Here is a 27,398-nt window from a genome sequence, read left to right as displayed (position 1 = left end):
TAGATGCTATTGCGCTGCAGCAGCTGTTGACGTTTAGCTGTTTGTACCTTTGCCTTAGCGCTGCAAGGCGAGTGCCGAGTAGCAAACTGTGCATGTTTATTTACGAAGGCATTTAAATGATATCCAGGTTATACGGCGCAGATTCAGATAATGCCTCTTTAAAGCGAAAGAGGCAAATTGACACACTGAAAATCTTCAACGCTAAGTAAGTTCTCACTTTATTTCAAAGGATTCACAACAAACATTAAGTTCATTACAGAGAAAACTGCATCATATTCAGCTGATTGCACGTACTATAGTGTTAGTTTCTTTCTCGATGTCTGACAATTCAGCCTTGCGAAACTTCATCCAATGAAGAGAGAACGATTTACGCTAGTCACTAATGAAATATTTTAATCTGAATCTGTTGTAACACCACCATCTCGTGTCAGTCACTGTGGCTCGATTTGTGATTTGCTTCGTAGCTAATGGTACATATTCTCTCTCACTTGTCAGTGTATACACATTTGTTATATTTTTTAGTATTGACCTAATTAAGTAAAGACTTCAGCATTCATCCATCATTTGCTTGCCTTGCGAATTTGGTGACAGCAATGGACACGAACCTTACCATGCTCTTGACATCTTCATAATATGTAACTGTACAAAGGATCTAAAAGAATTGGGTATTTTTAGTAACATGTGATTTACACGTTGGTGCAACTTCTCGTCCGGCAATAATAAAGCTTGCATTTAGATCCAATGATGCACACTAATTTTCGGCATCCTTAAAGTCACAGAGAGAACTTAGGAGTTACTTGTTCAGTTAGTAATGACAGCTCAAGTATTGATGAAAGATTCCGGACAATGTAGGATGACGTTTAATATTAAGTGCTCTTAGTAATTCACCCATACATGACACCTCGTATTTGTTTGCAAGGAAAGCAGAACTGAGTGGTTTTACAACAGAAATCCTTAGATGTAAGCTACAGTGTAAACATCTGTAAGAAACCACAAGACAGAGTACTACCATCTAGGCCATTGCATATTGTGGCGAAGAGTACATAATTCCTTTCAAATCAAGCTTAAAGACATGTTGTGATTGAGAATTGTGCTGCTGCACAATAGTAAGTATTTGGGCAAATGGCATTTAATATGAAAAGGGAGAACTGCTTGGAACCTTCATTACTTGTCTCTAGAACTAAGTCCTGCATCTTTCTGGAGAATGTATGAAAGTAATGGTACACCTTCACAAACATGTTTTAATCATTGGAATTATGAGTTGGAATCCAAAATTTTCAGGGCTGGTGCTGCCATCTAGAAAGTAGGACTAGTATATCTTTGCACCGCTAGGTGGCCAGAGTTGCATATCAGAAGAGTCAGTGTGTGGAGTGGCATTGAGTTGGGAGGACGTTTCGCGTGTCCACAGTTATTTCCATACTAGTATTGGTTAAAAATAGCCTTGGTTGCAATTCAATTTTTTTATTTTTCAACAATGCCTTTTGCCTTATACGCAAAGAGATAGAGGGGCTGGCCAGTACTTACCTCAGCTCAGTACAGCCGATAGAAACACAAAAAACAACTGGAAATTTAAGTTACTAGCTTTCGGAATAAATGTTCCTTCGTCTTCATCAGGGAGGAGAGAGGGGAAAGAAGGGAAAGTGGATTTAGTTACTCACAACCCAGGTTATGAAGCAACAGGGAAAGGAAAACAGGGAGGGTAGCAAGGATGGAGGCATGGTTGTCAGAGGGAAGCCAAAGATATTCTACTGTAGGTACTGTGCCAGCTTCAAACCAAAGAGGATGCATACAGAAGTAAAGAGGTGTATAGTATAAAGATGTAGGATGAAAAGATGCATGAATGGCTAAAGAGGAAAGGGAAAGAGGAGAAGACTGAAAAGTAAATGGGAGTGAGGTTGTTTAACGTAGGTTCCGTCCAGGGGGATGGTGGGATGAAAGGATGTGCTGGAGTGCAAGTTCTCATCTCCGCAGTTCAGAGGGACTGGTGTTGGGTGGGAGAAGCCAAATGGCACATACGGTGTAGCAGGTTCGTAGGTCCCTAGAATTATGCTGGAGGGCATGGTCCGCTACTGGGTATTGGACATCTCCTAGGCGGACAGTTCGTCTGTGTCCGTTCATGCGCTCAGCCAGTTTAGTTGTTGTCATACCAATGTAAAAGGCTGTGCAGTGCAGGCATGTCAGCTGATAAATGACACGTGTAGTTTCACACGTGGCCCTGCCTTGAATTGTGTGTGTTTTACCAGTAGCGGGGCTGGAGTAGGTGGTTGTGGGGGGATGCATGGGGCAGGTTTTGCAGCGGGGTCGGTTACAGGGGTAGGAACCACTGGGTAGAGAAGGTAGTCTGGGAATATTGTAGGGTTTAACAAGGATGTTACGGAGGTTAGGGGGACGACGAAAGGCAACTCTGGGTGGTGTGGGGAGAATTTTGTCAAGGGATGATCTCATTTCAGGGGTTGCCTTGAGAAAGTCATATCCCTGGCGGAGTAATTTATTGATGTATTCGAGGCCAGGATAATATTGGGTGACAAGGGGGATGCTTCTGTGTGGTCTGAGGGTAGGAATATTGTTGTTCGACGGGGAGGAATGTATTGCTCGGGAGATCTGTTTGTGGACAAGGTCTGCAGGATAGTTGCGGGAGAGGAAATCACTGGTCAGGTTATTGGTGTAATTGTTGAGGGATTCGTTACTGGAGCAGATATGTTTGCCATGAATACCTAGGCTGTAAGGAAGGGAGCGTTTGATGTGGAATGGATGGCAGCTATCAAAGGGAAGGTACTGTTGTTTGTTGGTGGGTTTGATTTGGACAGAGGTGTGGATGTGAGCTTCAACAAGATGAAGGTCAACATCCAGGAAGGTGGCTTGGGTTTTGGAGAAGGACTTCTGTATGCATCCTCTTTGGTTTGAAGCTGGCACAGTACCTACAGTAGAATATCTTTGGCTTCCCTCTGACAACCATGCCTCCATCCTTGCTACCCTCCCTGTTTTCCTTTCCCTGTTGCTTCATAACCTGGGTTGTGAGTAACTAAATCCACTTTCCCTTCTTTCCTTTCTTTCCCCTCTCTCCTCCCTGATGAAGGAACATTTATTCCGAAAGCTAGGAACTTAAATTTCCAGTTGTTTTTTGTGTTTCTATCGGCTGTACTGAGCTGAGGTAAGTACTGGCCAGCCCCTCTATCTCTTTGTTAGTAATTGTTTCACATCTTTATATGACATTTTGCCTTATTTAGACATCTTCAGGTTATCTTTCCTAAATGGACGCAAGAGGCAGCAAGATCAGCGTAACTACCTGAGCCCCCATCTTACTCGGTTACTCACTCCTGTGAACGGGAACGCGTTATGCAGATCTTACTGCCTCTCGTGTCCATTTGGAAAAGATAACCTGAAGATGCCTAAATAAGGCGAAACGTCTCGTTGAAAAATAAAAAAATAAACTTGCAATCAAGACTCTTAAGCACTGGTTTGCTGTATGCCACGTATGGATTGGAAGATTCCATACCACTTTGTATTTGGTGTGTTGTGATTTTATGATGCATTTGCAAGCAGAACGGCGAGTGTGTATCAAATTTTGTGCGAATCTCGGGAAAAGTGCTACGGAGACCCTTTCAGTGATTCAAGAAGTGTTTGGGGGACAGAGCTTGAGCAGTATGCATGCGTTTGAGTGGCATGCTCAGTTCATGGCTGGCTGTGGAGACGTCGAAGACGATGCTCACACTGGAAGGCCCGTGAGCCGCACAATGCCAGACATAGTTGCCAAACATCAGCAATTGGTTCGTGCGGATCGGCGTCAAACCATTCGAGTCCTTGCGGATGAAGTGGGTATTGGTTATGGGACATGTCAACAAATGTTGACTGATGAACTGTTCAGGCACCGTGTCACTGCAAAATTTGTGCCAAGGATCTTGAATGCTGAACAGAAGGCACAGCATGTTGCAGTGTCCACGGACCTTCGTCAGACTGCATCTGATGATCCAACCGTCTTGTCACAGGTTATCACCAGTGACAAGAGCTGGATTTATGGTTATGACCCAGAGAAAAAGCAACAATCCTCCCAGTGGAAGAACCCGGGCTCTCCAAGACCCAAAAAAGTGAGACAGGTGAAGAGCAAAGTGAGGAACATGATCATCGTTTTCTTTGATGCCAAGGGAATTGTGCACAAAGAATTCGACCCACTCAACCAAACAATGAATTCCCCTTACTACTGTGACATTTTGCGATGCTCCGTGAAAACGTGCAGTGATGACGGCTGGAACTTTGGCGTCAAGGGAACTGGCTGCTGCATCACGACAATGCACCCTGTCACATGTCCAAAAAATTAAAAAAAAAAAAAGTTGGCCATTGTACCCTACCCACTGTACTCGTCAGATTTGGCATCTTGCGACTTCCCACTATTCCCAAAACTGATACTCAAGTTGAAAGGCCGTCGGTTCGACACTCTAGAGAGGATTCAAATAGATTGTTGTATTTTACAGACGGAAGAGCACTCCTTGCCAGAAAAGAAGAAATTAACAGACCAAGTCCTCATGGTGCAAACGACGATTCGTATTTTAACAGCTACATGGTACAGTAGCTACTTCAAGCTGTTAAGAGTTACAGGATGGGTACTTCACTTTAAACGGCACTTATTGAAAGAAAACAGAACATCTGGAGAACTAACAGCATCAGATTTGGGCGAAGCACGCGCTTACTGGATTCAAGTTGTTCAACAGCAACATTTTGCTCTCAAACTGCATGCACTATACAACAACATGCCTCTACCATGTAATTCTCAGATAGCTCACTACAACCCATTCTTGGATAATGGTCTTATTCGTCTCGGTGGATGCCTGCAGTTTGCAGAATTAACCAGAGATCAACGCCACCCGATTCTTCTTGATGGACATCATCATTTCACACGTTTACTGATCCAGCAGATTCACATTCGTTTGCATCACCTTGGAGTAAACATAGTGTTATCTGAACTGAGAACAGAATTCTGGATCCTTAGAACTCGACGGGCAATGAAACATGTTCTACACCGTTGCCTACTGTGTAAGATGGTGAAAGCTCACGTTGTTCAACAAACTGAGGCTCCATTACCAAGTGAACGAGTTTCACCACTGAAACCATTTACAATAACAGGTATTGACTTTGCTGGTCCATTATATGTCAGACAAGAACATATTACGAAGAAAGCGTATATTGCTCTATTCACATACGCAACAACACGAGCCATACACCTGGAACTAAGCTCAGATATGTCAACTGACAGATTTCTTCAAGTCCTACAAAGGTTTGTCTGAAGATGAGGAGTGCCCAGCACAATTTACACTGATAATGCTACTACCTTCCGTGCCACACACTTAGAGCTGAAGGAGCTCTGGCAGGCTCTCGTGGCAAGCAAGGCGCATAAGTACCTCGCCCAGCAAGCCATCACTTAGAAATTCATCGCCCCACACGCGCCTTGGTGGGGAGGATTCTGGGAACGGATCGTGGGATCTGTCAAATGCTGCCTGAGAAACGTTTTAGGACAGTCACAGTTGGACGAAGGTCTCAACACAATCCTGGTCAGCATAGAAGCAGCACTAAACTCTAGACCAATTATGCAAGGGGGGAGAGGAATCTGAGCCAGTGACACCCGCACATTTCCTTGTAGGTGATCGACTCACAACACTACCTACTGGTCCAGAATCACCAGTTAGAAAGGACTTGTCCAAGGAATTTCAACGGCTGCAGAAGATGGTAGAATACTTCTGGAACAGGTGGAAGAAAGAATATCTGATCCTGTTCAAAAATTTCCACGAGACTCATCAACCAAGGCCAGGTTCAGCAAGACTCCAGCTGGGTGATGTCGTTCTTCTACAAGAGGGTATTCGTCCACGACACATGTGGAGGAAGGCGTGGATAGATCATCTTCATGAAGGAAGAGATGGGGAAAATACGAACTTCAGAAGGATCCATAATCTCGCGTCCCGTTCTACTGGCCATTCCTCTAGAAGTTGACCAGGGTGGAGAGGGTGTTACGGGTTGATATTTGTAATTATAGACACTCTGGAAATACTGATTATCATTGAATTAATGTTTTATATTCCATAATGTACACTCCTTTGAAAGAAAAAAAAAATTGTATTGGAATCACGGTGTTGTGTGTCCGTAATAGCATCACTGGTGGTGATAAACACCCTCAGGATTTGCCGAAAACGTTTCACCCGTGGCAGAAGCGCTGGGTCAGGTGCGTACATGTGGATGGGAACTACCTCGAGGGTGATGGCACCGTTAGTCCAGAGTTAAGGTTTTCAACAGATGGCAGCACCAGTCCTGAAAATTTTGGATAGCACCTCGTATATTGAAAATTAGGCAGTATACTAAATGTGTGTTATCTGTTCATGAATCATTTCTGATATTCACACTCATTTCCGTTTCGTGCCCCCCCCCCCCCCTCCAGGAATATATTATATTGTGTGTGAACCTGTAATTTAATATGATAGGCATGGCATCAAATTGCACACAATTTGTGGAAGAGTAGCAGCATGCACATAGTCATCTCCACATTGCTGTCATTGATTTTCACGTACAGTGTCATATCTCACTTACCAGTTATGTTGTAAATAAAATAGAAAGAAACTTCCACATGGGAAAAATACATTAAAAACAAAGTCTCCAAGACTTACCAAGCGGAAAAGTGCCGGTAGACAGGCACAATGAAATAACACACAAACACACACACAAAATTTCTAGCATTCGCAACCAACGGTTGCTTCTTCAGGAATGAGGGAAGGAGAGAGAAAGACGAAAGGATGTGGGTTTTAAGGGAGAGGGTAAGGAGTCATTCCAATCCTGGGAGCGGAAAGACTTACCTTAGGGGGAAAAAAGGATAGGTATATACTCGCGCGCGTGCGCGCCCACACGCGCACACACACACACACACACACACACACACACACACACACACACACACACACACACACACACAAAAATCCATCCATATGACATATTTGTCATGTCTGCTTGTGCCTGCATATGTATGGATGGAAATTCTGTGTGTGTGTGTGTGTGTGTGTGTGTGTGTGTGTGTTATTTTATTGTGCCTGTCTACCGGCGCTTTCCCACTTGGTAAGTCTTGGAATCTTTGTTTTTAATATATTTTTACCAGTTATGTTACGTGATAGTTCATATCGGCAACCTGTTGAACATACTTGATTTTCATTCGTATTGATAGCAGCTACAAGAGTTTACCCTCACTGTTCTCTAGCTGCAAACTGATAACACCTCTCGTAAAGAGCATTTTGTCCCCATAATGTACTATCAGTGTCCTCCAGATATAATCAGGTTACACGTTTCCCTCCACAAGATTTGTTGTCACACAATGTTGTTCCACAGGTGCAATACTTTTTGCCACATTTGAGTCCACTGATGTATATGTACAGTTAGTATCATGGGAAATGAACAGTTGTTACTTTCAGTTAAGTCGCTTTCACAGCCAGTTTGTCCAGTTTGTCCAAATTTCGGTTGCAAATAAAATTTGAATGACATTTGTGGTGACATGTACTCAGCACAACGCTGAGTGTATCTACTTGTGTCATGGTTGAGGCCTAATAATTCTGCATGCATTTCGTATTACAAAAAGAGGGGAAAGTTTAGGAAATTGAGAGATTGTCGATGTTAGTCGCAGTGGAGAAGATTTAAAAATTGGTGGTAGGAACAAAAAGCCCCATGTGGAGAGACATCTAGTTTATATTTGACCTTCTGTTTTTCAGTGTAACAGAAGTGCACGCCGATGTGGAATATCGTGTGGACTTTGTCTCAGGAGACCACCAGATGGCCCTGCACGTGATATTAGGACCAGAGTTTCCCTTGGAGAAACCCATTCTCCGTGTCGTGCCCGCTGTCAGTCACCTTTGGGTCAACGAGACTGGAGAAGTTGTCGGTGCCCCGGGTCTTATAAGTGTAAGTTAATCTCCTGACTGAAATGAATGTAAGTAATTAATAAATGACGAGTTCACCATAACTGATGACCTCTCTGTACTCTTGATGATCGAACAACGCAGCCTATTGCCAGTGGAAGGCTGCTAAGTGACTGTGTCGCTATATCACCAATTTATAAACAGATTTCGTTGGAGAAATGTTATGTATTTTGCTGCTGTCTTGCCAGTCTTCTCAACAGATTTCAAGGTTGTAGTGAAGTTTGGGATAGAGCTGCCGTGCTTTGACCGATGAGTTCACTGTTGACACTAGTTTTATGGAATATGGGTTGTTGGCACAGACTGATGTGTAGTGTGGATCAAGGTATAGGCTTAGGTCGCTGACAAAGTCAATGAATGTGTTGTAACAGTAATCTGTCTCTTTTAGTATATATAGTGTAGTATGTAATTATATTTACGAACATTCTGGAAATCGGTATTTTTCCCACTGTGGTCTGATATTTTGAAGATTTTAATATCTTTCAACAGTTTCATTACAATAACATCCCTGTGCAAAACACCACACAGCTGCAGGGGTCTTGATACTTTGATAACATGTGTGTGACTACACAATATTGAGAAATACAGAAGCATCTGATCCCACCCGTGTGCTTCGATCCATGGCATCACAAATATGGCGGAAACGACCATAAACCATGATTCCAATATGGCACATATCAAGTCGTTACGTACACATTAAGAGGACGAAAATACATTGAAAAACAAGCACACACACTTTCCACAAAAAGCCCAATGACACTAACGGGACAAGTGCGGAAAATTGGGTGTCTTTGGGTGGGGGCAAACTAAATATACACAAATTTAGACATCCACCCCCATACAAAACCACACAAAATGACGAAAAAAACAGACATCACAAAACTCCCCAAATACCACTAAACACAATATCATCCGGAATCGGATACTTCCTTTGACCTGTATAGCTCAACAGCAGCTTCCGATACCATAAATTACGATCAAACCCTTCCCTTGGCCTATATAGCTCAAAAACATCTCCCTATACCAATACCAACATACACAGCCATACATTCTGATCGAACACTTCTCTTGACCTGCACACTGTTAATTTTATCCATCATATCCATTCCTGAACAAAAACAACAACCGATTAATTTTACTAAAATTGCCACACGACGTACAGCGAACAACACTAAGTTAACCTTCACACAAAATCGTTAACTCACTGAAACGAATTCCACTACAAACACAGCCGACACTCGAACAATTCTTGATAAGGAGCAAAAGCAAACTGAGCCCATTACACCACACAAACGAAGACCCTGAACATACCACCAGAGAGCACAACAAACTACAACACGATGACATCTACAAACACGCCACACTCACAAGCCAAACTCCGCGCCGTCATGATGTCGCACACGACAACACCCTTATGTTACGGGTCAAAGCCGACGCATGGGATCGGACGCTTCTGTCGACCCCAATAGTGTGGTCACCATAGTGGTCATATGAAGTGAACGAATAGTTGTCGTGGAGATGGGAAAACTGATGGTAGTACTGTGTTGTTTACTACTTCCAGTTTCACTATTGTTATTGATCACATTATTACACTCTTGTTCTAATATGCCATCATTCATATTGCCTTTGCTTAATGTCAGATAATCAGATTTCTAATTTGCAGGAAACGTGCGGGTGTTGTTCTGACATCTGCAATACAGATTAGTGGTAATTTAGTTTTTACGAATGTACTGCAGTTTTACGTTTGTGTTATATTCTAAAATTTTGCAATTGTATAGGTCACCACGCCTTCAGAGTGACCAACTGGAGTAAATTATTGGGAAGTTATTGACAACTGAACATTTTCTTTCATGTTCAATAGAAATATCCGTACTCTGTACACTTTCTAGGGCCTAAATGTCATCGGAGCCAACCTGTATTTCAGGCTAGAAGTGATTAGCAGCAGTTAGGATTGCTGACAGCCCACGCTTTGCGAATGGTGTCGTCAGCAACAGATAGGGGACTCGGCAGAGATGTCAAGGATGATGCCAGAGGATGTGGCAGGGTGTGAGTCAGTCTCTCTCTCTCTCTCTCTCTCTCTCTCTCTCTCTCTCTCTCTCTCTCTTTTTACTTAGCCTCTGGGCCGACAGCATGCATTTGTCTTTCCCAACCTACCTCACCTTACCCATTGTCACTCCTCCACCAGCCAGTAATACACTGTCATTAGAGTGTGCCAACTTTAAAATTGAGAAAATGTATGGCTATCAGTTACTATTACTCTGTTCATTGCAGATCTAGATTTCGACCATTGCTTTTTACTAGAATGAGATTTTCACTCTGCAGCAGTGTGTGTGCTGATATGAAACTTCCTGGCAGATTAAAACCGTGTGCCTGACCGAGACTCAAAGTCGGGGCCTTTGTCTTTTGCGGGCAAGCAGAGTTGCCCGCGAAAGGCAAAGGTTCTGAGACTGAGTCTCGGTCCGGCACACTGTTTTAATGTGCCAGGAAGTTTCATATCAGCACACACTCTGCTGCAGAATGAAAATCTCATTCTGGAAACCTCCCCCAGGCTGTGGCTAAGCCATGTCTCCGCAATAGACTTTCTTTCAGGAGTGCTAGTTCTGCAAGGTTTGCAGGAGAGCTTCTGTAAAGTTTGGAAGGTAGGAGACGAGATACTGGCAGAAGTAGAGCTGTGAGGACTGGGCGTGAGTCGTGCTTCCGTAGCTCAGATGGTAGAGCACTTGCCCGCGAAAGGCAAAGGTCCCGAGTTCAAGTCTCGGTCCGGCACACGGTTTTAATGTGCCAGGAAGTTTCATTGCTTCTTGCTGCATGCATAATAGCCACACAATGGTTGAATTATAGATCTACAATAAACAAATTATGGGCGGCTGATAGCCATATATTTTCTGAACTTCTGTTCTTATTTAAACAGTTCACTAATGCCCACGTCTCCTGTTGTCATGACAGTCCATTCTTTCTCAGCCTCCATATCACTGTACTTGACGTCACTGACAAACTCTAGACGATCAGTATGTTATGACCCCCACTACCCTCCCTGCTCGTCGATTCGTGAGATACAAATGTGTAACAAAATTTGCGCCACTGTCTAAGTTAGGTGTTTGAAGAAAAGCTCTTGTTGCAGTCAGTACAGTAAAGTTAGTACACACCTGATCTTTTACAAAACACCTCGTGAGAAAGCAGACTGGGGCTGAGTTGGGTTACTGTAGTGTTTGTAAAAGAAATTTATATCTATTGTTCCCACTATAACCTTAGTATTATATTTTTTAAGATTTTACAGATCCAGTGTTGGAAGTGGGATGGAACACGACATTGTTGCTACATGAAATGTGCACTGTTCTGCTGCAGCTGCTCATGTCCCTTAACAGTCTAATGCCAATGTAGCCCTACAGGATTTGTGAACTTTAAACTGTGAGATTACACAACACTAACTTCTTGTAGGTCATATGTATATTGCATGTTGTTGTTGTGGTGGTCTTCAGTCCTGAGACTGGATTAATGCAGCTCTCCATGCTACTCTATCCTGTGCAAGCTTCTTCATCTCCCAGTACCTACTGCAGCTTACATCATTCTGAATCTGCTTAGTGTATTCATCTCTTGGTCTCCCTCTACGATTTTTACCCTCCACGCTGCCTTCCAACACTAAATTGGTGATCCCTTGATGCCTCAGAACATGTCCTACCAACTGATCCCTTCTTCTAGTCAAGTTGTGCCACACACTTCTCTTCTCCCCAATCCTATTCAATACTTCCTCATTAGTTGTGTGATCTACCCATCTAATCTTCATCATTCTTCTGTAGCACCACATTTCGAAAGCCTCTATTCTCTTCTTGTCCAAACTATTTATCGTCCATGTTTCACTTCCATACATGGCTACACTCCATACAAATACTTTCAGAAACTACTTCCTGACACTTAAATCTATACTCGATGTTAACAAATGTATCTTCTTCAGAAATGCTTTCCTTGCCATTGCGAGTCTACATTTTATATCCTCTCTACTTCGACCATCATCAGTTATTTTGCTCCCCAGAAAAAAATAGCAAAACTCCTTTACTGCTTTAAGTGACTCATTTCCTAATCTAATTCCCTCAGCATCACCTGACTTCATTCGACTACATTCCATTATCCTTGTGTTGCTTGTGTTGATATTCATCTTATATCCTCCTTTCAAGACACTGTCCATTCCGTTCAACTGCTCTTCCAAGTCCTTTGCAGTCTCTGACAGAATTACAATGTCATCGGCGAACCTCAAAGTTTTTATTTCTTCTCCATGGATTTTAATACCTACTCCAAATTTTTCTTTTGTTTCCTTGACTACTTGCTCAGTATACAGATTGAATTGCATCGGGGAGAGGCTACAACCCTCTCCCACTCCCTTCCCAACTGCTGCTTCCCTTTCGTGCCCCTTGCCTGCCATCTGGTTTCTGTACAAATTGTAAATAGCTTTTCGCTCCCTGTATTTTACCCCTGCCACCATGAGAATTTGAAAGAGAGTATTCTAGTCAATATTGTCAAAATCTTTCTCTAAGTCTACAAATGCTGGAAATGTAGGTTTACCTTTCCTTAATCTAGCTTCTAAGATAAGTCGTAGGGTCAGTATTGCGTAACGTGTTCCGATATTTCTACAGAATCCAAACTGATCTTCCCCGAGGCCGGCTTCTACTAGTTTTTCCATTCGTCTGTAAAGAATTGGTGTTAGTATTTTGCAGCCATGACTTATTAGGCTGATAGTTCGGTAATTTTCACATCTGATAACACCTGCTTTCTTTGGGATTGGAATTATTATACTTTTTTTGTAGTCTGAGGGTATTTCGCCTGTCTCATACATCTTGCTCACCAGATGGTAGAGTTTTGATTTTGGGATATTTGTGTCCTAGACATGCACATTGTTTCTGTTCAGTGTACCATTCACAGAAATCTTGTTTCATTATGAAAGACACACATCTCACAAAAACCATAATCTTCAAGGTGCTGCTCACATTTAAGCAATTTACTTTGTTCCCAGATATCGGACCCTGTAGCAGTTGCAAATGGTTGAGTTATCAGTTTGTTAACATTTTGCCCTCACTATCAGGCGGCCCTCCGAGGTATCTCGTTGCAATGAACTGTGCACTATCAGCTAACACTGCCGTTCGTTACCAGTGTGTGTTTTCGAAACCTCGTTTCGAAGCGTAGTTGTGCTGCTGTAATAGTAATGTGTATAAAATTTGAATGCACCACAAGCTTTCCCGATGACTATTGCCATCTTTTGTAACTGCTGCACTTTACTGGAGCAATGGGGTAACAACTTTCTATAAAATTCCATAATTTTGAATTTTGCAATGTGATTGCAAAATTCTCCTTTTTTATGTCAGAAACATAGGTCTTGAGCAGTGATTCAATTATTTGTCATAACTCTGTTTCGCAACTGTGGATGCAATAGAAATCTATATAAATAAAAATGTAAACGTTCGTTTGTTCGAAATTTTGTATCTCCGAAAGTTCTCCACTGATTGCTTCGAAATTTTGACACAATATTGCAATGTTGCATGCTAATACAGGCATGTTCTTAGATACCTGTTTCCACCTTTTTAAAATTTTTTGTAACAAGTTTCACTATTATTAAATTAATAAAAATTACTTATTACTTATTAATAAAAATTACTTATTACATATATTTAAAGAAATGTGTATATGAAAGCACACATGTTCCAATGCAACATTGTCAAAATTTCAAAGCATTCACTCAAAAACTTCCAGAGATTCGCGATCAGGAACATTTGCAGTTTCTATGTAAATACAAAGATGTTTGTTTTTCTCTAAAATCACAAATCTCTGAATTATCTTCATGAATTACTTTGAAATTTTGGCACAACATCGCATTTGAATACTCACATGTTTTTATATACCCACTGGAAAAGTTATAAAAATGTAAATGTTCATTTGTTCAAAATTGTTAATCTCCAAAAGTTCTTGACTGATTGCTTTGCAATTTTGACACAGAGTTGAGTTTCAATACAAGCATGTTTCTTGGTACCTAATTCATATGTGTAATGTAAATAAAATAGAAATAAACTTCCACATGGGAAAAATATATTAAAAACAAAGATTCCAAGACTTACCAAGCGGGAAAGCCCCGGTAGATAGGCACTATAAATGAAACACACACACACACACACACACACACACACACACACACACACACACACACACACAGAATTTCTAGCTTTTGCAACTGACGGTTGCTTCTACAGGAAAGAGGGAAGGAGAGGGAAAGACGAAAGGATGTGGGTTTTAAGGGAGAGGGTAAGGAGTCATTCGAATCCCGGGAGCGGAAAAACTTACCGTAGGGGGAAAAAAGGATAGGTATATACTCGCGCACACACACACAAATCCATCCATACATATACAGACACAAGCAGACATATTTGTCTTCCCCCTAGGGGAAGTCTTTTCGCTCCTGGGATTGGAATGACTCCTTACCCTTTCCCTTAAAACCCACATCCTTTCGTCCTTCCCTCTTTCCTGAAGAAGCAACCGTCGGTTGCGAAAGCTAGAAATTCTGTGTGTGTGTTTGTGTGTTTTATTTATTGTGCCTATCTACCGGCGGTTTCCCGCTTGGTAAGTCTTGGAATCTTTATTTTTAATATATAAGTAAGTGTAATTGTATAGATAAAAAGTCTACTCACCAAGTTGAGGCAGAACAAACAAATAAAAGGCAGTTGCAACTGGGAAGCTTTCAGAGCCAGTGGCTCCTTCTTTAGGCAGAAGGATCGAAGGGGAAGGAATAGGGGCGAAGGAAAAGGACTGGTAAGGTCTAGGAAAAAGGGGTAGATTTCGAGAAAGTCACTTGGAACCGTGGGTCAGAGAAGACTTATCGGACAGAATGAGAAGGAAAGACTGATTGTTGGGGACTGCATCGGATGAGATTTGAAAGCCCGAGAGGTTAAAGGTGAAAAACAGGATAATGTGGAGACAGAGATTACTGCTTAAACATCATGCATGAGTTAATAAGAGTGAAAAGCTAAGTTCATTGTACGTAACAGGGGTGGGAGAGGCGGTGCAAAATAGACGGGAAAGACAATGAAAGATGTAGGAAACTCGACACCCATCTCATCTTAATTTACGTTAATTTCTTCCATCTCGGCATTTCTTCACTGTGACTGCTCTTTGCTCCACTCCGTTTTAATTTTCTACATGGTTTATTGTCTTTCCCATCTATTTTTCACTGCTTTCAAATTGTGCAATCAACTTCATGCAGTTCATGGAAATTACGACAGATGTCGTTGCAAGTTCATCGCTTCTGTTGTGGATCCGCCATTTCAGTTTGCCGCTATGGTGGACAAAAGACGATTGCCCGTCGTACAAAAGACAAAGATTGTGTTACTGTTCACGGTGATGAACAGTGTTACATTGCCACAGACAACAATTCGTGCTCATTTTGGCACAGATTATATGAAAAATTTTAAGGTACTGGATCTGTTTTGGGATGTCAGCAGGCTCATGCACATACCGTACATTCACCCAAAACATTGAAGCAGTTCAAGTGGCTTTGACTCGTAGTCCGAGTAAATCGACAAGAAGAGCCAGTGCTGAGTTGCGAATTTCACAATGATCTGTACAAAAAAAGTTATTTAAGCCGACCTTCACTGGTATCCAAACAAGATGGCTGCGGCGCATAAGCTTGCTGTGAGAGATAAGCAGAGGAGGCTGCAGTTTGCAAGGTTGGCAGTCGAGACCGAGAGGGAGTGCTACACAACACACGGTTTTCTGATGAAGCTTATTTTTACTCGAACGGTGTCACGAACAAAGAGAGCGTTTGATTCTGGGCATCTGAAATTACACGAATAATCCACACAAAACACACCTACAGGGAGAAAGTGTGCGTGTGGGTCACGATGTCGAGCTGTGGAATCGTCGGTTCATTCTGCTTCGACTCTACTGCAACCGGTGAACGCTATTTACGTGTGCTGCGAAACAAGTTGTTTCCTCAACTCGTGGCCTCACGTCTTCCATTGCGGACACAACGCTTCACGGTGGACAGAGCATACCCCCATACTGCCGACGCCGTGCTCGATTTCCTACACGAAAGACTTGACCTTAGGGTGTTGTCAAACAGATTTCCAGAACATTATGCAGGAGGAGGAACGTGGTCGCCCCACAGCCCGGACATTGACACGTGTGACTTCTTCCTTTGGGGGTTCCTTCAAGATAAGATGTACCACGGAAAACCAGAAAATGCAGTGCAACTTTCGGCCACCATTGTGGAGTTATGCCGCGCCATTCGAGAAGATTAATGAGCTAGCATTGCAGCAGAGACATCCGAGCATGCTGCAGTAATATGTCTTTGCATATCGACAGATGTAGATGGTGTCTTTTAGATTTTCCCAAAGTAAATTTTCTAGAGGCATCAAACCCTCAGGAGGGGGTAATGGGCTGGTGAAAGTACAGGTCCTCTGCATCTGATCTGACGATTTGGAAACAATTTGTGAAGACGTGCGGTAGTACTTCGTGCACTGAGGCCCGGACATCCGTCGTGTTGGTACCATGAGTTCCTCCTAGTCGGCAGAGGTACGTCTTCCATCATCCGCACCCCCTGTGGGTTCGGGGGTAAGAATAGGCCCACGGTATTCCTGCCTGTCGTAAGAGGCGACTAAAAGGAGTCTCAAACGTTTGGCCTTGTGAGATGGTCCCCTAACGGGTTTGACCTCCATCCTTCTAAATTTTCCGAAGAGCGAGCCGATTGGGGAAGGGCGCCTTACAAGGAGCGATGTGTCCATCATGCATTACCATCTCTAGCCAGGTTTGTCGTCATCGCTTAGCAGTCCCACTCACTTACCATCTCTTGGGCGTTGATTTGTTCTTGGGTACAGTTTATTGCAGTCTGCTATGATGTGTCGCTTTATGCGCCAATGATTGCGCCAATGACGATATTGGACTACATCACCTGAAATCCAGCACGGTAGCCAGTCCGTTGTGGTGGGGCCGCCATGTACCCTGTTGGTTGTAGCCCCCTGACTACACAGGGATCGCTCTGCTGATACCAGCGTCGTTAACTCCCCACGTATGCCAAGGAGTAGATGCCTGTCTCCTTGGGGCATTGGGACTCCCGGCAATGGCCATCCTGCCAGGTGGTCATTGCTGAGGCTGGGTGGCACCCGTGGGGAGGGCCCTTGGTCGGAGTAGGTGGCATCAGGGCGGATGACCCGCAATGAAGCGTGGTACATCATCTCTTGCTGGTGGCCAGCCGCCAGCAGTCTCTAAGCGTTCCAGGGCTCAATACAACGCAACTACATATGACCCCAAATCGTTCCCCTCCCTGGCTACACCATGGAAGGAACGAAAGACTAAGGATGCCAGCGAACCATACTCGCCCCGCTACCTGGTGTGTACGAGAGCTGATGGTGAATCCTTTACATCCATGAAGCCTCAGTTCTTCGTCGAGCACTTAGAGGACAAGTTCGGGGAGGTGGAGGACTTGTCCAAAATGCGCTCGGGCTCGTTTGTGATCAAATCGGCGTCCTCCGCCCAGTCCCGCCGGTTACTCGATTGTAACAAGCTGGGGGATGTTCCAGTTACAATCACGCCCCATAAGAGTCTTAATGTGGTCCAGGGCATAATATTCCATCGGGACCTTCTCTTGCAGTCTGATGACGAGCTTCACGCCAATTTAGAGCGGCGAGGTGTTCACTTCGTCCGGCGCGTACATCGTGGTCCAAGGGATAAGCAGGTTGCCACCGGTGCCTTCATCTTGGCCTTCGAGGGTGATACCTTACCTGAGAAGGTCAAGGTGATGGTCTATCGTTGTGACGTCAAGCCATATATCCCTCCCCCGATGCGGTGCTTTAAGTGCTGGAAGTTCGGGCATATGTCTTCCCGCTGTACTTCCAGCCTCACATGTCGAGATTGTGGACGCCCATCACATCCCAATACTCCATGTGCTCCGCCTCCCATCTGTGTAAACTGCGGAGAGCACCACTCGCCTTGCTCGCCGGACTGCAGGATCTTCCAGAAAGAGCGCAAAATCATGGAGTATAAGAACCTGGACCGCCTGACATACACTGAGGCCAGGCAGAAGTTCGAACGCCTCCATCCTGTTCGAATGACTGCCTCTTACGCCGCGGCTACTACTGTTATGGCCCCATTAGCTCTCCCTCAGACTGCCACCTCTCTGAGCCGGAATGCTACACCTGCCCCCTTGATGATGGGGGGCACTTCACTCCCTGCTGCTCCTGCACTACCTGCCTCAGGAGCAGCAACCCCCCAACCATCGGGGACATCAGTCCCCACTTCTAAGCTGGGGAAGCCTCAAACTTCCCCGGCTCGAATAGCACGGGAAGGGTCCCTTGGGTCCCTTCCTTCCCAGGTTTCCGCCTCTGGGAAGGGTGACGTCAGCCAATGGAAGAAAAGCAGACCAGCGGCTGGTCGCAGGGCTTCCCGCTCCTCCTTCGTCCCGGAGACTGACTCGCTGGAGCCCTCCCAGCCAATGAAACCCAAGGACCAGAGAGACAAGACGAAGAAGAAGACCTCTAAGGCCAAGGACCACGCGGTGGCATCCACCCCACTGCTCCCTACAGGCTCTGCGTCCGGGGATAAGGTGGAGATCCGCGCGTCCGCTGAGGACCTGGATCTCGCCGGACCCTCAGACACCATGGAAGCAGATTGTACTGGTCCTCCATCGGTGGCAGCAGGTGACCCAGTGGCGTGATCTGCCTCCTCGGCCCCTTCACGCCTTTTTCGGACATGGACAAAGCGATACTCCAGTGGAACTGCAGCGCTTTTTTCCACCACCTTGCTGAGCTTCGCCAACTCATCAGCAGTCACCCTTTCCTCTGCATTGCCCTACAGGAAACTTGGTTTCCGGCAATGCGGACCCCTGCCCTACGTGGGTATCGGGGTTATTACAAGAACCGGGCAGCTTATGAGAGGGTATCTGGTGGAGTCTGCGTCTACATCCTTAACTCTGTCTACAGCGAATGTGTACCTCTTCACACACCTTTAGAGGCTGTCGCTGTAAGGATGTGGACGTCTCAGCCTATTACTGTCTGCAGTTTGTATCTTCCGCCAGATGGTGATGTCTCGCGTCATGTGTTGGCTGCATTGATAGCACAACTGCCTCCTCCTTTTGTGTTACTGGGCGACTTTAACGCCCATAACCCCCTGTGGGGTAGCGCCGCGATTACTGGCCGGGGTAGAGATGTCGAGACTCTTCTCTCGCAGCTTGACCTCTGCCTCTTAAACACGGAAGAGCCGACACATTTCAGCGTAGTCCATGGCACATTTTCGGCCATCGACCTTTCTATCTGCAGCCCCGGACTTTCACCATCCATCCACTGGAGTGTCCATGACGACTTATGTGGTAGTGACCATTTCCCCATCTTTCTGTCACTACCACAGCGTCACTCTTCTGAACGCCCCTCCAGATGGGCTCTGAAAAAGGCTGATTGGGGCTTGTTCTCCTCTCTCGCCACTATCGCACCTCCTTCCCCTGACACCATTGATGCGGTGGTTCAGTCGGTCACCACCGGCATCGTTTCTGCGGCGGCATCTGCGATTCCCTGTTCATCCGGGTCCCCTCGGAGGAGGACTGTGCCTTGGTGGGCGCCCGAGATCGCAGAGGCGATTAGAGATCGCCGGCGGGCTCTTCAACGCCATAAGCGGCACCCGTCCTTGGAGAACCTCATCGTTTTTAAACAGCTCCGTGCCCGTGCCCGACGCCTTATTCGCCAACGGAAGCAGGAGTGCTGGGAATGGTATGTTTCCACCATTGGCGTCCGTACCTCTGCATCGCAGGTTTGGGCTAAGATTAGGCGACTCCATGGCTATCGGCCGCCTGTCTGTGTCCCTGGGCTTTCGCTGAATGGAGTGGTGTGTACTGACTCCGACACGATTGCGGACCGGTTAGCAGCGCATTTTGCTCAGTATTCCGCATCTACAAATTACCCACTGGCCTTCCGCTCCCGGAAAGAGCAGTTGGAAAGTTGGAGGCTTTCCTTTCACACGCGCCACGTGGAGTCGTACAATGCTCCTTTCAGCGACTGGGAATTCCAGAGTGCACTATCTGCTTGCCCTGATACGGCTCCTGGGCCAGACCGCATCCACAGCCAGATGCTGAAACACCTCTCTGTGAATTGCCAGCGACGCCTCCTAGATGTTTTCAACCGCATCTGGGTTGAGGGTGTGTTCCCGTCTCAATGGCGAGAAAGCATCGTCCTCCCCGTGTTGAAACCTGGCAAGAACCCGCTGGAGGTGGACAGCTACCGCCCCATAAGCCTCACCAACGTTCTTTGCAAGTTGCTAGAACGTATGGTGAGCCGGAGGTTGAGTTGGCTCCTCGAGTCTCGAGGCCTTCTGGCTCCGTCTCGGGGTGGGTTCCGTAAAGGCCGCTCTGCCGTCGATAATCTGGTCTCCCTAGAGTCTGCCGTCCGTACAGCCTTTGCACGCCGCCAACATCTGGTTGCCGTCTTCTTTGACATGCGGAAGGCGTACGATACGACTTGGCGATATCACATCCTGGCCACACTTCATGGGTGGGGTCTTAGGGGTCCGCTCCCGATTTTTATTCAGAATTTTCTGTCGTCTCGTTCCTTCTGCGTGCAAGTTGCTGCGTACCATAGTTCCTCCCGGGTCCAGGAGAACGGGGTCCCACAGGGGTCTGTCCTCAGTGTTTCCCTTTTTTTAATTGCGATCAATGGGCTCGCTGAGGCGGTGAGATCGTCCGTCGCAGCTTCGTTGTATGCAGACGACTTCTGCCTCTACTACAGCTCCGCTGGCATTGCAGTTGCTGAGTGCCAGCTGCAGGGCGCTATCCGCAAGGCGCAGTCGTGGGCTGTAGCGTACGGCTTCCAGTTTTCACCCGCTAAGACATGCATTATGCATTTCTGCCGGCGTCGCACGGTTCACCCTGAGCCACGCCTTTACCTTGACGGTGAACCTCTTGCTGTGGTAGAGACGCATCGGTTCTTGGGACTGGTATTTGATCCCCGGTTGACTTGGCTGCCTCATATTAGGCAGCTTAAACAAACATGCTGGCGGCATTTAAACGCTCTCCGTTGCCTTAGCCACACTGGATGGGGTGCCGATCGGTCCACCCTTCTCCGGCTGTATCAAGCGCTGATCCAGTCCCGCCTTGATTATGGGTGTGTGGCTTATGGTTCGGCATCGCCATCAGCATTGCAATTGCTGGATCCCATCCATCACTGCGGGATCCGACTCGCCACAGGAGCATTTCGGACAAGCCCTGTTGACAGCTTACTTGTGGAGGCTGGTGTTCCTCCATTGCGGATCCGGCGCGACTGACTTCTGGCCGCTTATGCTGCCCACGTTTGTAGCTTGCCAGGGCATCCCAACTACCGTCTCCTGTTCCCGCACTCGATCGTCCATCTTCCAGACAGGCGGCCCCGGTCAGGGTGTACGATCGCGGTTCGCATCTGGGCTCTACTGTGTGGGATTGAGTTTTTTCCTCTCCCGCCTGTTTTCCGGGCCAATCTCCGTCTGCTCCCTTGGTGTGTGCGCCGACCATGCATTCGGCTGGATTTGGCACAGGGTCCGAAAGACTCGGTCCCTCCTCCGGCCCTCCGCCGCCGCTTTGTTTCTCTCCTTGCCGAGTTTCCCGGATCTGCCGTGGCCTATACCGACGGTTCGATGGTCTCTGGTCGCACTGGTTACGCTCTTACTCTAGAGGATCATTGTGAGCAACGGTCGCTGGCACCTGGGAACAGTGTATACACTGCCGAGTTGGTTGCCATCTATCGCGCCCTAGAGTATATCCGCTCCCGCTCAGGTGAGTCCTTTGTCATCTGTAGTGACTCCCTGAGTGGTTTACGAGCTCTTGACCAGTGCTTTCCTCGTTCCCGTCTGGTGATGGCCATCCACGAGTCGCTCCATGCTCTTGCCCGTTGCGGCCGCTCCGTGGTCTTTGTTTGGACCCTAGGCCATGTCGGCATCCCGGGCAATGAGCGGGTTGACACGCTGGCTAAACAGGCAGTGAGTTCACTGGCTCTGGAACTCGGCCTTATGGAGTGTGATCTCCTGTCGCTTTTGCGCCAGAAAGTGCTTGGTGCCTGGGGTGACGAGTGGCGCACCCTGCCCACGCCCAACAAACTTTGGGCGGTGAAGGAGACGACCGATGTGTGGCGCTCCTCCATGCGGGCCTCTCGGAAGGACTCTGCCGTCCTCTGCCGGCTGCGCGTTGGCCACACGTGGCTTACGCATGGCCATTTGTTGCGCCGGGAGGACCCACCGCTATGTCGCTGCGAGGCAGCTCTGACGGTGGTCCACATTTTGGTGGACTGCCCGCTTTTAACAGGACTCAGGCAGACGTTTGCGCTGCCTGATACCCTCCCTGCCCTTTTATGTGATGACGTTGCTATAGCGGACCTCGTGTTGAGTTTTATTCGGGCAGGGGGTTTTTATCGTATGATTTGAGTGTTTGTCCTTTTATTTCCTGTATTGACTTGGGCCTTTGGCCTGTGGTTTTAAACTGTGGGTTTTACTGTCATTTGGTGGTTGGCTTTTCCTTATTTTCATGGTCGGCCAACCACCTTCACACTCGGTGTGATTTTAGTTCCGTTTGTCTGGTCTTTGTCTGTCTTTCTTGTATTGTGTCGTCCCTTGTCTCAGTTCTCCGTTTTTAACGACTGACAGTTCTTATTTCGTGTGATTTTATTGTGGAACAAGGGACCGATGACCTTAGCAGTCTGGTCCCTTCAATCCCACACCCAACCCCCCAACTCCATCATCCGCCGAAGACGGTCTTTTGAGATATTTATGCGTGTTCAGTGTTGTGTCTATGAAAAACAGATCTCTCAGTTGATGTCCACTATCCCACACCTCACGTTTACACTCCTTGGACGCTGACGTTCCACCTGACAAAGCTAACGGGGATCGTCAACAGTTCAATTGTGCACGTTTTGGCAGTTTACTTGGCCTCGATTGGTAAATGTGCCTTCATCACTAAATGAGATACATGCTGCATCTGGAGCATCTCACCTTAATGCCCAAGTACCCAAGTTACCATGATTCTCGTCACCGTTTCTGTACAGCTTTCGACGGAGAGAGATGCGATAGGGACAGAACCTATAATGTCGGAGAATGCGTAGGACATTTACCTGACTCGTGCCACTTCCACACAGGATTACGCAGGAGCCAAAGTGCGGATCAGCTGCAGCAGCAGCACAAATATTAATTTCCACCTCTTCTGTCATCACTTGTTTGCTTCTATTACATTGTATCCGTGTTACACTAACACTTTCATGTAACTGGTCGAAGAGGTCGATAAATAATTGCCAAGACAGTTGACTTCTATTGGGGTGTCTTGTCACACACACAGTATGAGAAGGAACTGAATTCTTCCTGCACTCTCCGTACAACACGAGCGTGTCAGCTTTTCCTGCATTGCAAGTCCCATCGTCCGCTCGTGAGCTACTGCTCAGGCTGTCGTACGCTGGCGGACTGGCAAGTCGCACTATACTCCGGGAACACACGAGCATGCTGTAGGCAAACATAATGACATTGTACCTAGCAACTGTGTAGTCTGAATGTTACAAACAAGTGTCGATGTGGAAACTTTTCAAAATACGATATCTCATAAGTGACTGGGACTGGAACTGTGCAAAAAACACTACTGTCATTCTGATTGACCTTACTTTTACTCTGTTAATGTCACCGGGCAATGTCCCAGTTAAAAGAGTGTATGTTTTGCACCAAAAATACTCTTCCTGGGTATTATTACAGCCCATTTATTGGCTGATAATATGAGCCCCTGACTACCAGTCCATTCTGTGAAAGCCACACATCACTAACTCTTTCTATTTCCACAGTTTTACGTGCTTCACCATGTACAAGATCCCCTGCCAATGTGGGAAAATTGGGCAGACATGCCGAATCGTCCAAGAATGTTGCACCGAACACTGTCATCGTACACACCTGAGGCAACCAGGTGGCAATAGTGGACACAGGGCGTCACACGTTTTGTGAGAAGACCAAACTATTATTCCCAGCGTCATCTTCCCGAGACTGTGTTCTTACGGAGGCCGTATATATCCGTGCGGCAGACAATTTTGTCGACACGGATGGAGGTTTTCGAGTAAGTGAAACCTGGAATCCAGCACTGGCTGCTATGAAATTGAAACATGAAAACAAAACTTTAGACTTGTGACTCGATGTAGTGTGCTGCCGAGATTTAATTCGGCATTAATCAGAGGAGCATCCGGCAGCAGAGTCGTGGCCCACAGTGCACGTACAGAAGGCATCTGTGCAACTCCCGCTAGGGGGCGTTACGAGCATTGCTTTTCTCCTGCTGGGAATGTCTTCTTGCGCACACGTATTGCCTGCTCCTGGGCTGATAAATTTTGAGGCTGCTGCACAATTTTTGTGAGGCTCGTCCTGCAGCAGTGCTGCCACCTGAAGATGCCATACAGCTGTATTGACGAAATATTGTATGATTTGCATAATACGTTCTGGGGCAAACCCGATGTTTTCCAAAGGAAATGCATTTACATATGTTAATATTGAGTCCTGTTTACAGTACATTACTGTAGCATGGGGACCATAGGAATCTTTTGTGTGTGTGTGTGTGTGTGTGTGTGTGTGTGTGTGTGTGTGTGTGGCTTTTTCAGTTAAGACGTGACAACTCTTCTCCATTGGACTTCATCCTCAAGATTTATCACGTCAAGCAGTAACTCATGTTTTTACATAGTTGCTTTTTTTTCTTTCACAAGTTTAACTTTTTGTTCTTTTTATTCCTAACTGAATGAAACGTGAAGTTGCTCTGTCTTACCAGCATTCTGGTATTGTCTTTCCTGTTTTTACAGTTCACAGTACATTCTGACCTCGGTCGTGTGGTACAGGCCATTATTCGAGAGTTCGAGAAAAACCCTCCACCCCTTGCAGCTAATATCAACATTCCAAATTCGATGCTCACTGGAGGTATGTTGCATTGAACCTTGGTAAATCTCAGCTACTAGAATTAAGCAAAGAAAATACTTCAGTGTATTTCTTGTCTGTAAAAAAACTCTTACAATGATAGTAAATGTACTTTTATACATAAATTGATGGAAAAGAGGGAAAAGCAGCTACTCACCTACAGTGGACATCTGTGTCAAGCACAGAAATGCCTAACATGAAACAGTATTTGTACTAGCTATCAAACTCTTGCCGTTTTTGTAGCATAAATAAACATGCCAACACGTGCGACCACACAAGCGCCCGATGTACCAATACGAGTCAAGATAGATGTAACACAACTTGAATAGCGTATTTGCCTCTATTGGTTACGGTAGAGAGATCGATCTTTCGGTCCTGTCTGTATATTTATGTATAATATTGCATGAATAAAGGCTGAGCGAGTGTAATAAAGCTATTGTCAAAAATGCCCTCCGCCGATTTGTTATGATTTGGTTGGTCATAATGATAATAACAATAACATGCTTTTGAATACAATTAAAATATAATGGTAATACCTGTTTAGTGTTACTGGAAATAATATGTAGTAAATTAATGAGTAAGGTAGCCGATCGTATTAAAAGAAGTAAAATTGGGGGTATTGAGGTGTTTTGCTTTATATCGACGAAGCTGATGATACCACGTCATTTTTTACGTTTACTCGTAGAAATAAACAAGTAAAGAAGTGCTAATTGTGTGTAGTGAAAAAATATAAGGGCGAGTTTTAAATAACTATGGTATACAATCAGAGTAAAAAATGGACATTTAATAAACGAAATTGCAGATAGCGAAGTGTGGTCATTAAATTGAGTACACATATAGGGTGGTCAATTCTGGGATAAATCTATACGCATCTCACAAGGGACGTGGTATTGAGACTGTTTTTATTATTAGCATATCGCGGAGAGCAGGCTTCAATTTATGAAAAGGTGAGAAACTGTGTCATTGTCATTGACTATTGGTGTCAAGCAACCAAAACTGTTCATCAAAGGGTTTCGATGGAACTTGGGAGTTAGAGTTCAGGCACTCGCATATACTCCACATCAGAGTGTGAATGAATGGTGAATGTGAAATAAAACTGTGAAGAAACAGAAGAAACGAGACAGTTTGGCCATATCTCTTATTATTCCATTAACTACAACATTTCTTACCATTGTATGAAGCCTTTATAGTTGATTTTTATGACAATTTGCATTGAAGGGCTCTCGTTACGAGTTACGTTTTGGAGACCTGGTCAAGAGGGGGTACTCCATGGATCCTAACTACTGCAGCTATTCTGGAATCAGGTGCTACTGTGACCATTGTGTGTTGTCAGTGACTTAAGGTTATCATATCTCATCCTCTCTAAGATCGACCCACCTTTCCACTTGGTATAACGGTGCCTCGCGGCAACAGTGACAACGCCGGCGATGAAGGAAGATACGGTAGACCGAACAAAAACTACCGTTGCCACGGTGTGACTGATTATTGATGATTGATTACGGAAGGCATTTGCCCGAGCTAATGTAGGGGATGGGGGAATCGGTAGGGAAGGACACGAGGAGCATCATCTAAGACTGATTATGCCTTTCAGCGTTCAGTCTGGAGCATAGCCCCCTTATAAAATTCCTCCATGATCCCCTATTCAGTGCTAACATTGGTGCCTCTTCTGATGTTAAACCTATTACTTAACCAAATCCAGGTACCTTCTCCTTGGTCTGCCCCGACTCCTCCTACCCTCTGCTGCTGAACCCATGAGTCTCTTGGGTAATCTTGGTTCTCCCATGCGTGTAACATGACCCCACCATCTAAGCCTGTTCGCCCTGACTGCTACATCTATAGAGTTCATTCCCAGTTTTTCTTTGATTTCCTCATTGTGGACACCCTCCTGCAATTGTTCCCATCTACTAGTACCTGCAATTATCGTAGCTACTTTCATAGCCGTGACCTCAACCTTGTTGATAAGATAACCTGAATCCACCCAGCTTTCGCTCCCATACAATAAAGTTGGTCGAAAGATTGAACGGTGCACAGATAACTTAGTCTTGGTACTGACTTCCTTCTTGCAGAAGAGAGTAGATCGTAGCTGAGCGCTCACTGCATTAGCTTTGCTACACCTTGCTTCCAGTTCATTCACAATGTTGCCATCCCGTGAGAATATGCATCCTAACTACTTGAAACTGTCCACATGTTCTAACTTTGTTCCTCCTATTTGGCACTCAATCCATTTATATTTCTTTCCCACTGACATTACTTTAGTTTTGGAGATGCTAATCTTCATACCATAGTCATTACATTTCTGATCTAGCTCTGAAATATTACTCTGCAAACTTTCAGTCGAATCTGCCATCACAACTAAGTCATCCGCATATGCAAGACTGCTTATTTTGTCTTCACATATCTTAATCTCACCCAGCCAGTCTATTGTTTTCAACATATGATCCATAAATAATATGAACAACAGTGGAGACAGGTTGCAGCCTTGTCTTACCCCTGAAACTACTCTGAACCATGTACTCAATTTACCATCAACTCTAACTGCTGCCTGACTATCCATGT

The 27,398-nt window shown here is 45.4% G+C and overlaps 1 protein-coding gene across 2 annotated transcripts in view; it reads left to right on the top strand.

Moving 5' to 3' along the window:
• Positions 1-13: 13 nt before the first annotated feature.
• The window catches only part of LOC126293703 (vacuolar protein sorting-associated protein 37A), an 83,528-nt gene continuing 56,143 nt past the window's right edge, over positions 14-27,398 (top strand). For both annotated transcript variants that reach the window (XM_049987011.1, XM_049987012.1), the window contains exons 1-3: positions 14-205; positions 7,734-7,923; positions 24,731-24,845. In XM_049987011.1, coding sequence (XP_049842968.1) covers positions 117-205; positions 7,734-7,923; positions 24,731-24,845 — 394 coding nt within the window. In that variant the 5' untranslated portion in view covers positions 14-116. The remainder of the gene's footprint in view (positions 206-7,733; positions 7,924-24,730; positions 24,846-27,398) is intronic.

This window comes from Schistocerca gregaria, chromosome 10, assembly GCF_023897955.1.
Source record: "Schistocerca gregaria isolate iqSchGreg1 chromosome 10, iqSchGreg1.2, whole genome shotgun sequence".
Lineage (NCBI taxonomy): Eukaryota > Metazoa > Arthropoda > Insecta > Orthoptera > Acrididae > Schistocerca > Schistocerca gregaria.
Note: the sequence above shows the minus strand (reverse complement) of the source record. Positions and strands in the feature narration are given on the sequence as shown.